We start from the raw sequence: 13,332 nt of genomic DNA, 5'->3' as shown, positions 1-13,332 counted from the left end.
GGACCGGGGAAGCGAAAATCATGGAGGAGATGGAGGGCGTGTGTGGTGTCCCGAACGTAGGTGGGGAGTTCTTGGACTAAAGGGGACAGAACCGTGTCGAGGTACGCGGAGATGAGTTTGGTGGGGCAGGAGCAGGCTGAGACAATGGGTCGGCCGGGGCAGTCAGGTTTGTGGATTTTGGGCAGGAGGTAGAAACGGGCGGTGCGGGGTTGTGGGACTATGAGTTGGAGGCGGTGGATGGGAGATCCCCTGAGGTGATGAGGTTATGGATGGTCTGGGAGATGATGGTTTGGTGGTGGGAGGTGGGGTCATGATCAAGGGGGCAATAGGAGGAGGCGTCCACGAGCTGGCGTTTGGCCTCAGCAGTATAAAGGTCGGTGCGCCAAACTACTACCGCGCCTCCCTTGTCTGCCGGTTTGATGGTGAGGTTGGGTTTGGTGCGGAGGGAGTGGAGGGCTGCACGTTCTGAGGGTGAGAGGTTGGAGTGGGTGAGAGGAGTGGACAGGTCGAGTCGGTTAATGTCGCGGCGGCAGTTGGCTATAAATAGAAGACTCCCGCCCACCCTCTGACGACCCCTTCTCCCGCCTCCAACACACCCCATCCACCTGGACACCCGGTGCTGGCCTCTTACCCGCCCTCGATACATTAACCGACTTGACCTGTCCACCCCTCTCACCCACTCCAACCTCTCACCCTCAGAACGTGCAGCCCTCCACTCCCTCCACTCCAACCCCAACCTCACCATCAAACCGGCAGGAAAGGGAGGCGCGGTAGTAGTTTGGTGCACCGACCTTTATACCGCTGAGGCCAAACGCCAGCTCACGGACGCCTCCTCCTATTGCCCCCTTGACCATGACCCCACCTCCCACCACCGAACCATCATCTCCCAGACCATCCATAACTTCATCACCTCAGGGGATCTCCCATCCACCGCCTCCAACTCATAGTCCCACAACCCCGCACCTCCCGTTTCTACCTCCTGCCCAAAATCCACAAACCTGACTGCCCCGGCCGACCCATTGTCTCAGCCTCCTCCTGCCCCACCGAACTCATCTCCGCATGCCTCGACATGGTTCTGTCCCCTTTAGTCCAAGATCTCCCCACCTACGTTCGTGACACCACCCACGCCCTCCATCTCCTCCATGATTTTCGCTTCCCCGGTCCCCAATGCCTTATCTTCACGATGGACATCCAGTCCCTGTAGACCTCAAGCCCCATCACGAAGGACTCAAAGCCCTCCGCTTCTTCCTTTCCCGCCGCACCAACCAGTACCCTTCCACTGACACCCTCCTTCGACTGACTGAACTGGTCCTCACCCTGAATAACTTCTCTTTCCAATCCTCCCACTTCCTCCAAACTAAAGGAGTTGCCATGGGCACCCGCATGGGCCCCAGCTATGCCTGTCTCTTTGTAGGATATGTGGAACAGTCCATCTTCCGCAACTACACTGGCACCACCCCCCACCTTTTCCTCCGCTACGTCGATGACTGTATCAGCGCTGCCTCTTGCTCCCACGCGGAGGTCGAACAGTTCATCAACTTTACCAACACCTTCCATCCCGACCTCAAATTCACCTGGACTGTCTCAGACTCCTCCCTCCCCTTCCTAGACCTTTCCATTTCTATCTCGGGCGGCCGACTCAACACAGACATCTACTATAAACCGACTGACTCCCACAGCTACCTGGACTACACCTCCTCCCACCCTGCCCCCTGTAAAAACTCCATCCCATATTCCCAATTCCTTCGTCTCCGCCGCATCTGCTCCCAGGATGACCAGTTCCAATACCGTACAGCCCAGATGGCCTCCTTCTTCAAGGACCGCAGATTCCTCCCAGACGTGATCGACGATGTCCTCCACCACATCTCCTCCACTTCCCGCCCCTCCAACCGCCACCAAGACAGAACCCCACTGGTTCTCACCTACCACCCCACCAACCCGTATACAGCGTATCATCCGCCGTCATTTCCGCCAACTCCAAACGGACCCCACCACCAGGGATATATTTCCCTCCCCTCCTCTATCAGCGTTCCGCAAAGACCACTCCCTTCGTGACTCCCTCATCATGTCCACACCCCCCACCAACCCAACCTCCACTCCCGGCACCTTCCCCTGCAACCGCAGGAAATGCAAAACTTGCGCCCACACCTCCTCCCTTACTTCCCTCCAAGGCCCCAAGGGATCCTTCCATATCCGCCACAAATTCACCTGCACCTCCACACACATCATCTATTGCATCCGCTGCACCTGATGTGGCCTCCTCTATATTGGGGAGACGGGCCGCCTACTTGCAGAACGCTTCAGGGAACTCCTCTGGGACGCCCGAACCAACCAACCCAACCACCCCGTGGCTCAACACTTTTAACTCTCCCTCCCACTCCACCGAAGACATGCAGGTCCTTGGACTCCTCCATCGCCAGAACATAACAACACGACGGTTGGAGGAAGAGCGCCTCATCTTCCGCCTGGGAACCCTCCAGCCACAAGGGATGAACTCGGATTTCTCCAGTTTCCTCATTTTCCCTCCCCCCACCTTGTCTCGGTCGATTCCCTTGAACTCAGCACCGCCCTCCTAACCTGCAATCCTCTTCCTGACCTCTCCGCCCCCACCCCACTCCGGCCTATCACCTTCACCTTGACCTCCTTCCACCTATCACATCTCCATCGCCCCTCCCCCAAGTCCCTCCTCCCTACCTTTTATCTTAGCCTGCCTGGCACCCTCTCTTCATTCCTGATGAAGGGCTCTGGCCCGAAACGTTGAATTTCCTGTTCCTTGGATGCTGCCTAACCTGCTGTGCTTTAACCAGCAACACATTTTCAGCTCACCTGTGATTATTTGTCAATTTAATTATCCTTTTGGGGTTCTTCAGTATGTAATGATTGAACGAGGTTCTAGCACATGTAACAGAAGTCTGAAACTGAATTTTTAATAAATGCTCGATTCCTGATCACTATTGCCATGTTCCCAAGGAGTTAGTTTGTTTGAAATCAACAGTTGACTGCCTCCTGTAACTGATTTGAAAATCTGAATTTATGCTTATTTTTTGCATTATTCTGTCTGGCTGTGAGGATCACTATTGACTTAAACCATTACAGCTTACACTCTAAGTAGATACAAGGGATCTCATCAACATAAGATGAGAAACAATACATGATTTTGTTTTAAAAAAATGAAAAGCATTTGCTTTAAATAGTTTTGAGCTTAGTAGACCTGAGAATTAACAAGATTACTATGCACCTAGAATTGATACCAAAATTTTAGACTTTCTTTACACTAAGGATGGAACAGAAGTTCTGTGATTCTAGGGATTATAATCGCCACCTTGCTCCACTAAAAATTAAGTTATGTAGGATTTTAGAACTGGAATCAATTTCTATCCAAAAAATTACTTATACATTGTTGCCTAAGGTTTGAAATTACCTAGTTTCCAACCTTCTGCCTTGATTAATTTTATAGTTTAATCAAAATTTGTGTTACTTTAGTAAAACGTTTAAAAAATACTTACTACGTAAACAAAGGGTTTACTAATTTTATACAGAGATGGTCCTCTACTCAGTGAGATGTGAATGGAACAGTTTAGTACATCAGTTGAAGATATGTTAAATTTTGCAAGATAAAATTATCCAAAATATTGCTGCCTTAAATGTAAATAAAACCTGAGATGAGGCAACTGAGTTCTACTGTTTGATGTTACTTTAAAGTTATCCCATGAGCAATGTTTGACTATATGATCAATTAAGTATGAATTTTTCACTCACCCATTTTCTTCATAACTACAAAGTTGATCTTCGATCAACTTGGTGAAATGTTGCCTTTATGTACAGATGGTGCAAGGAGCTTAATTTAGTCTGTTAAAAGGATGAATCAGATAATCCTCTATTAATCCCTAAAAATGGGATGATGCAAATAGACTTTGAAATTGGATTTTCAATACAAGTCATTGCCATTGTGTCATTACCAACTGCAAAAGATACAATTAACTAAATCAGCATTATAGAGTTATAAAGTCATTACTGCATGAAGGCCATTTTTCGTTGAAATCATGCCGGCTGTCTGGGTATTAATTCAGATTAGAGTGGTGCTGGGAAAGCACAGCAGGTTAGGCAGCGACCGAGAAGCAGGAAAATCGATGTTTCGGGCAACAGCCCTTCGATGAAGGGCTTTTGCCCGAAATGTCGATTTTCCTGCTCATCAGATGCTGCCTGACCTGTTGTGCTTTTCCAGCACTACTCTAATCTAAACTCTGGTTTCCAGCATCTGCAGTCCTCACCTCTGCCTGGGTATTAATTCTAAGTTCAGTTTTCCCACTGATTTCTATAGCCCTGCAAGTATATTTCCCTGCAGTGTCTATTCAATTTTCATCTCAAATCAATTATTATCTCCCTCTACCATCCTTATAGCAAACAAGTTCCAAATTATTACTATTTGTGTGTTTTTTTTCCAAGAGGTTTAGCCTTCCCTCCCCACTTTCTTGTATTTCTTACCCAAAACCTATATTTATATCCCTTACTTCGTGTACCATCATTAGTTGCAATATCAACTTTGAGCATAGAATGTCTTTTAGTTTCCTCTCATGTTGACAGATGCAACAAATAACGATTTTCACTACACATCTAAAATACTGAGACCATTGCTATGTTGTTTGGTACTGTTATACATTTGGTGGTGGTAGACTGTCATTGCCACAATAAAAATTATCCTCAATAAAAACAGACGTTGCTAGAAAAGCTCAGCAGGTCTGGTAGCATGAGTGAACGTATCTGAGGAAGGGTCACTGGACCAGAAACATTAACTTTGATTTCTCTTCACAGATGCTGCCTGCCCTGCTGAGCTACTCCAGCAACGTCTGTTTTTGTTACTGATTTACAGCATCTGAAGTTCTTTCCGTTTTTACTAAGAAATCATCCTGTTGTGCATATACATATAAATGTACAAATTAGGAGCAGGAGTAGGTCATTTGGCCCTTGAAACCTCTCCACTGATCTGATTGTGGTCTCCACTCTGCTTTACTGCCTTCTCTTGATACCCTTTCACTCCATTGTTAGTCAAGAATTTATCTACTTCTACCCTGCCTCCACTACTTTCTTGGCTAGTGTCCCACAAACTCAAGACCATTGGCAACAAGTCTCTGACTCTTCATTTAATATATCTTTCCTCCAATCCTCTTGATGTTCATGACTCATTATTGCTGATAAAGCTAGCATATGTTGTCCATTCTCCTTAAGGAGACCGTTTGGAGTATAATTCTTGAACTACTGAAGTCCATCTGATGCATATATCTCTATAGTGATGTTATTAGTTGCTTCACGTTGGTCAACTTGGTCATCTGTGTGTTTGTCTATTTCTGAACCCTGTTACTTATGGTGTTGTCAGTATCACATGGACACAGTAGGCACTAGTTTTGCTTAATCATATCCATCAGAATTCCCCTCTACCCTTGCACTAATTGATTGCTCACTTTATCTTTGGGTTCTTAGACTTGTGTGCTATGCTGAGCCAATACCTCTGAAAATTGAATGGCTATAATGTGGCAGTTGAGACCATTTCTGGAATACTGCAGTAAGCATTTTGCTACTTTTAACCACCAAGCCAATTCATTCCCATGGGGCTGGGTGTGTTGAAACTTGGAATTGGAAGTCAGTCAAAACAGCAGCAAGACAGTGAGGAAGTAATAACATCTGTATTGTAAAAATGACAGGTGGCAGAACAAGTTTGTCTTTCAGTGTTGAGCCCGTCCAAGTTGGCTAGTGAATCTATTTTTTTACATTGGAATGCAAATTCAACTGATTATACCAAGGTTAATTTCATCATACTCAGCATTCTGCATGTTTTGTCTACTGTGGACTTAAGCTGCTTCCAAACCAATGAAACAATACCTGGTCTGCTTTCCAAAATATTAAAACAATTCATGCGTTTTGGTAACAGAGAGCCAGTCCAGATCACAAGGGAGTGTTATTGTTGCATTCCGGATCCCACTACTGCACAAGTAGGCGTTAACTTCAATTTATTGAAAGAAAGCAGACATCCATATTCTTAAGGGAATGACTGTCGCCAGTGAATTAATGTAGGAGCCTGTGGCAGGCTGGCAGCTTGTGGGAATTTTTTTTCGTAATGTGAACACTTTGTGCTCTTTTGTGGAAAGTGTTGTAATTTTGTGTGTGATGTTATTTTAACCTTCTTTTCGGGGTTTGTTTTATTTTGTGAATAAATATGTTGATATCCAATTTTGACATTTTACAGTATGATATCAAGAACCGCCGTACCTTTCTGAAACGGACAAAATATGAACAATTGCGGCAAGAAGACTTGTTTGTTGACAGTGTAATTACTGTGTATGCTCGTCAGCTCCATTTAGTAGGCTATGGAGACCAATACACAGCTCTCAAACTGGGAAATAAGAAACAAAAGTAAGAATTTAGTTTCACGTTATATTCAGAGTTCACACTAATGACTGAAGGTGTAATTGGATCAAATTAGTATTAAAATGCCATTCAGACACATAAGATTCTTTAATTGTGAAAATCCTATCCCACAGTAATATGATGGTAAAGCTGATCAAATTTTGACTGGATAGTTCGTCTATAAAATGGTCACGTATTTGAATGAATCCATCATTTTGTTTTTTTTTCATTTCCTGTGCTTGAATTGGATCAGTCTTTGCATATAGTTCAGCTGATTTTTATTGCTTTAGTCAAATTAATGTATTAGTAATTTGCTGTAAATTCAAAGAAACTCTCCCTAGCTGTCTGTTGTGAACTTTGAGTTATAAATATAAATGGTGCATTGTTTATGTACTCGAGAGAGAGAGAGAGAGAGAGAGAAAGAGAGACTTGGTGAAAATCTAATCCTGGTTTGTTAAAGTTGAGGCATAAAGGTTGTCTTTGATGTAATGGGGCTGTCTTAGAATGAGCAGTCAAGTTTATTATAGTGAGGAAGCAGGGAGGGAAGGTGGATGTCCATAAGTTTACTTTTGTAGTTAACAGTGAACTGGTTTAGTACAATCCTTCAAAGAGGCAGTAGATTGGATATATGCTGAAAAATGGTCATGCAATAGTCTTGGAAGTTGTAGATTCACAGAATCCCTACAGTGTGGAAACAGGCCATTCGGCTCAACAAGGCCACATGGACCCTCCGAAAAGTAACCCACACAGACCAATTCCCCCTATCCAATTACTCTACATATACCCCTGACTAATGCACCTAACCAACACATCTCTGAACACTATGAGCAATTTAGCATGGTCAGTTCACCTAACCTGCACATCTTTGGACTGTGGGAGGAAACCGTAGCACCCAGACGAAACCCACGCAGACACAGGGAGAATGTGCAAACTCCATACAAGATGGTCGCCTGGTGTTGAAATTGTACCCCGGTCCCTGATGCTTTGAGGCAGCAGTGCTGACCACTGAGCCACCGTGCACCTATGGAGTGAGAAATAGTTTTGCCAGATGTCTCTGGAATTGACTATAGGTCTGTTTATGCCCATACCTTTAGGAACAGGATGATATTTAGTGCATAGACATCTAATCTGCCTATCCCTGGGTGAGAAGATATGACCCAATGGGTTTTCCCTATTCTCTATGGAAAAACATAACTAAACTTTTATACATATTTAAAACCCCTCTCATCTATAACGAACGGCTATGTTCAGCCTGACAAAAGTAGAGCATTTCCTCTTCCCTCTTCCTCTTCTTCCTTTTCTCTTACTGCCGACCCATTCTCTTTCTTCCTCTTGTGCTCTTGCTCTCACTCTCTTAAGGTAGCCAGCACCCCCTCAAGATAGACAGCCTTTGTAAATGCACAGGTGGGAGCAGGATGTAATTTGAGGAAATTTGCAGCCTAATAATTTAGCAACAGTGAAAGAATCGAAAGGGATGCTGATGAGGTAGAGTTGGGTGCCATCAGTAACATTAAAATTAATGCTACCATTTTCATTTTATTAAATCATCGAGTTTGGAGTCTTGAAGCACTGAGAATGTAATTAAACGATTTGTTAGCACAGACATTTCCCTGCGTTCCTCTTCTCAGTTCTTTTCTATTATCAATTGGTTCCTGTTTCAGATATTTTCCAATCAAGTTGTTTAGAGATGTTCTTTCTCATTGTGGAGCAGGTGTGACTTGAACCCTGATTCTCCTGGTTCAGTGCTCGGAGCACTATCATTGTAATAGTAAAGCCCCTTGGTCCCTGTTTCTTTTCTCTTCTATCCTTTTCTTTTGCCTTTTTTTCTATTAAAACCCACCACCAATCTTTCTAATCACCAAATCAAAGAACTCACCTCTTAATGTTTTTAATCAGACAAGTTATGACATACTTTTGGTGGGGGTAAAAAGTGAACCTGGGCCTTCTGACTCAGGGCTAGGGACTGTGCCACTGTGCTGCAAGACCCTTTTGAGAAGTAAAGCATCATCCTTGTCACTAACTACCCAACAGTTTAAAAAAAAAAGGGAGCATACTAAAATAAGAACGGAATAAAATTGAAATGGTGTTGGAGGGGGAATATAATGCACCACACACAAACATCAAATGCAAATAAAGGTATATTCTCTGCAACATGTGGCCAAGCTTCCATTTCTCTCAGTTTATATTACAAAACAAAGGGTCATTACATTTTTATATTTCTAGCAATACAAATAGATTATAATGCATTTTGGGTCTGCAGTCTTTGAAGAAAGAAAAGATGGATTAACCCTTCAATTTCAGCATTTATTTTTCTAAACCAGATATCATCTACCTTCTGCACATAGATCCATTTTTATTTGATTCATTCCCTTGCGCCTGTCAGAATTGAAACATAAAACCTAAATTTGTGGAAAACATTTTGTTGTTACTGGCACTAGCAAAATGGCAAATTACATTTTTCCCCAATAATCTAGAATTGGGATTTCTTCTATATTACTCACTTTGGTCAAAGTTCACAATGTTAATGGCCTAGATATTGAACAATCTTTTTGCTCTTTATTTCTCTTCCAGGACACTAGGTATAATAAAGCCAGGTTCTGATCTTAAATTTGGAAAATTGGTTGACCGGCTGTACAGCTCAGGACTTGTAATATCCAAGGCAAAAATGATAGACCTGACAAGGTAAATAATTCACTAGTTTTTTAAATTCATGCTGTTAAGCTTTCTTGATCTGTTGAATTTCAAAACCTTCTTTGTAAAGCAACGCCTCTACATTGAGAACTGCAACCTTATCTGGGATGGAAAAAAAAATCAACAGTTTAAGTGCCACTGTTTAGCAGTCAAGGAATAGGCTGTGCCTCCTCACATCTATGGATTTGTGTGTATGACATAGCATGTCCTGCTAGTCACAAGGATGCATTCCTGGAGAACATTACAACGATTTTTGCAACTAGTGAATGTAGCAGACTGCACGTTCACAGTTTGCAATTCTTGTGCTGTACAGTCTATGATGCATGTGCAGTACATCTTTACTCCAAAAAATATTTATTTTTTCTTTAAAATCATACAAGACACCCATTACTTTCTGGGTGAAAATCAGTTCTTCTCATGTCCTGTCTAATAATAGCCACCTTAAGTCTGTGGCCCCTTGTAATTGACCTCTCCACAAGTAGAAACAGGCTTTTTCTTTCCACTTATCAAAGCCCCTTATTAATTGCAGGGATATAAGAAAAAGCCAGAGGTTGTTAGGTGTCTGCATTTCAATGCCCAGTTTAGTTGTTCAGTCAGAAACTCTCAGTTCATTTAAAAGGAACATAGATCTACAGCTGACATTTATTTCTCTGACATAAATCTATAAAGCTATTCCTGATGAAGGGCTTTTGCCCGAAATGTCGCTTTTCCTGCTCCTCAGATGCTGACTGACCTGCTGTGCTTTTCCAGCACAGCTCTAATCTAGACTCTGGTTTCCAGCATCTGCAGTCCTTGTTTTTACCATAAATCTATACTGTCCATTCCTAATTATAGTCTGGGCACTTGGAAATATGCATAATGTCCTTAATGATTTAATTCTAGTACCTTCCCCATGACACACATCAAGCTAACTAGTATGTAAGTTTCCTGTGTTTTGTTTTGCTTACACACACACACACACACACACACACACACACACACACACACACACACACACACACACACACACACTATTTATTCTTCCAGTCGGGCATTTCCTTATTGTTTATTATGATGTATCTTCTATTAACACTTATATTCTGTCTAATAACAAACCTGCTACTTATCCCTGCTGACCTTACTTAAGTTTAAAATACTAGTCTTAGACTCATTCTTCTCCCATTTCAAACTGGATCACTCATTGTGTTTGCTGTTGTCTAGAATACTTTTGATTTTGAGATCATTTAATGAATCAAAGTTAAAAATCAGACAACACCAGGTTATACCAACCCAGATCCAACAGGGTTAATTGGAAGCACTAGCTTTCGGAGCGCTGCTCCTTCATCAGATGGTTGTGGAGTATACTGTTGTTAGACACAGAATTTATAGCAAAAGTTTACAGTGTGATGTAACTGACATTATAATTGAAAAACACCTTGATTATTTGTTAAGTCTCTCATCTGTTAGAATGACCATGTTAGTTTCACTTATTATGAGAGAGAGAAGATAGAAACAACTGCTGAGGGACGTGTTAGGAAACACAGAAACAGGGAATTCTGGCCATGATCTTGACATTTATATCCTCAAACTAGCTAGCCAATCCTGGTGTCAGGAGGAGAATGGAAGAATGTGCTGGAGTAGTCGCAGTTGCAATGGCAAATGAGTGCCAGATTAGTGAGGGTTACATTCAGCCTGAAACATACAATCTTTTCAGCACAGCAGGAAATTACCTGTTTTTTGTCTCTGACCTTGGTCCTTCCATTCTGAATTAAAGAATGTTTATTACATTTACAACAGCTGAAAATGTGTTGCTGGTTAAAGCACAGTAGGTTAGGCAGTATCCAAGGAACAGGAAATTCGACGTTTCGGGCATAAGCCCTTCATCAGGAATGTACATTTACAACACCAAAGAATTAACGGACCTGCTAGTTAACATACAAATAGTTTAATTTTACCAGTCAGGAGCAACAGTCATTTCAACTTCAGAGTACCAAAGAAGATTTCAACAAAGATACAGCTCTGATTTGTCCATTCCCCAACATTGTCATGGAACTGGCAATGTGGGTGAGGAAAAAAGATCCAACCTAGTCAATTACTGCACTCGTCAGTTTACTTTCAATGATGTGCAAAGTAATTGTAGGGCCATTGAAAGTACTATCAAGCACCGCTTGCTCAATGTTAACCTGCTCACTGACTGTGAATTGAGTTCTGGCATGGCAACACAGCTCAAAACCTTTTTATGTCTTTGTCTAAGCATGGACAAAAGAACTGAACTCCAGATGTGAGGTAGGAGTGACTGCCCTTGATGTCAAGGCCGCATTTGGCTCAGCACGGAATCTTAGTTAAACTGGAGTTATTTGTAAATTGGGGAAATTGTTTCAATGGTTGGAGTCATACCTGGTACAAAAAGGAAGATGGTTATGGTTGTTGATGGTCAATTATCTTGGTCTCGGGGTGCCTCTGCAAGGGCTGACTTTTTTTTCATCAATCATGGAACGTAGGCATCGCTGGCTGGGAGAAAGTGAGGACTACAGATGCTGGAGAGTTAGAGTTGATAAAGTGTGGTGCTGGAAAAAGCACAGCAGGCCAGACAGCATTTAAGAAGCAAGAAAGTGAATGTTATATGCATAACCCTTCTTCAGGACTGGGAAGGGGGCTGAGAAATAAATAGGGGGTGGAGGGGGAGGCTAGGGGAAAGGTAGGTGGCTTGTTGATAGGTGTGCAAAGGTGGGAGGTGATGGTGATAGGTTAGTAGGAAGTGTAGAGCGGGTAGATGGGAAGGAAGATGGACAGTTAAGTCAGGTCAAGAGGGTGGATCAGAGTTGGAGGGTTGGATCTGGGATAGGAGGGTGGGGGAGGGGATTTTGTGATTTCAGAGTTTTACTTGGCCAATTACCCAGCATCCCTTGCTATTTGGTCAAGTTAGCAATCTATCTGCCCTCCACCATATTGACACGAGTCCTCTGATGCCCTCCACCATATTGACAATTTCCAGTTCCTTGATCCTAACTGCCTCCTGTTCACCATGGATGTCCAATTCCTCCATACCTCCATTTCCCATCAGGATGGTCTGAGAGCTCTCGGCTTCTTCCTTGACCAGGGGCCTAAACAATCCCCATTCACCACTGCTCTCCTCTGCCTGGCCGAACTTGTTCACTCTTGATTCCTTACATTGTGGAAACAGGCCCTTCGGCCCAACAAGTTCACACCGACCCTCCAAAGAGTAATCCATCCAGACCCATTTCCCTCTGACTAATGAACACTATGGGCAATTTGGCATTGCCAATTCACCTGACCTGCACATCTTTGGATTGTGGGAGGAAGCCAGAGTGCCAGGAGATATGTGCACTCCACACAGACAGTTGCCCGAGGCAGGAATCGAACCCAGGTCCCTGGTGCTGTGAGGCAACAGTGCTAACCACTGAGCCGCTGTGTTGTCCCACCACTGAACAATTTCTCCTTCTAATTAACTCACATCTACCAAGTCAAAATGGGCATCCGCTTTATGGGGTATGTGGAATGATCCTTGTTCCAGTCTTACACTGCCCCCCTCGCACTACTCTTTTCTTGAAGCATCGAGAACTGCTTTGGTGCTGCTTCATGCTCCCACCAGGACCTTGAAAACTTCATTCAATTTCTATCCCTCTATAACCTTCACATCCTCCATTTCCGATACTTCCCTTCCTTTCCTTGACCTCTCTTTCTTTTTTTTGGGGGGAATGAAGTGTCCACTGCCATTAACTACAAAGCCACTGACTCCTATAGATACCTTCAGTACAGCTTGTCACACTCCACATCCTGTAAGGACTCCATCTCATTCTCCCAGTTCCTTCGCTTACTTTGCATCTGTTCAAATGATGGCACCTTTCAAAACAACACTGTTTACATGGCTTGCTTCTTCAGTGACTGTGGTTTGCCACCCACTGTGGTTGACTAGTCAGATGTGGTTGAGGGCCCTATCACCCGTACTTCTACCCTAGACCCTTCCCATCACTCACACCAGTGTGATTGGGTTTCCGCTGTCCTCACTTTTCATCTCACCAGCTTCTGCAATCGAATGATCATTCTCCGCCATTTCACACAACTCCAGGAGAATACTGCCACCGCTGAACACATTTTGCCCTCACTCTTCCTGTGTGCATTTCATCAGGATTATTCCCTCCAAACATCCTAGTCCGTTCCACAACTACCAAAATCCCCCACCACCCCAACCCCACATGGCACCTTGCCATGTAACCATAGAAGGTGCAAAATTTGCAT

At 43.5% G+C, this 13,332-nt stretch overlaps 1 protein-coding gene across 5 annotated transcripts in view; it reads left to right on the top strand.

Moving 5' to 3' along the window:
- Positions 1-13,332, top strand: part of nme7 (NME/NM23 family member 7) — a 162,880-nt gene that overhangs the window by 18,298 nt on the left and 131,250 nt on the right. For all 5 annotated transcript variants that reach the window (XM_060833577.1, XM_060833579.1, XM_060833578.1 and 2 more), the window contains exons 3-4: positions 6,242-6,408; positions 8,974-9,084. In XM_060833577.1, the coding sequence (XP_060689560.1) occupies positions 6,242-6,408; positions 8,974-9,084 (278 nt within the window). The remainder of the gene's footprint in view (positions 1-6,241; positions 6,409-8,973; positions 9,085-13,332) is intronic.

The sequence above is a fragment of the Hemiscyllium ocellatum genome, chromosome 12 (assembly GCF_020745735.1).
Source record: "Hemiscyllium ocellatum isolate sHemOce1 chromosome 12, sHemOce1.pat.X.cur, whole genome shotgun sequence".
Taxonomy (NCBI): Eukaryota; Metazoa; Chordata; class Chondrichthyes; order Orectolobiformes; family Hemiscylliidae; genus Hemiscyllium; species Hemiscyllium ocellatum.
Note: the sequence above shows the minus strand (reverse complement) of the source record. Positions and strands in the feature narration are given on the sequence as shown.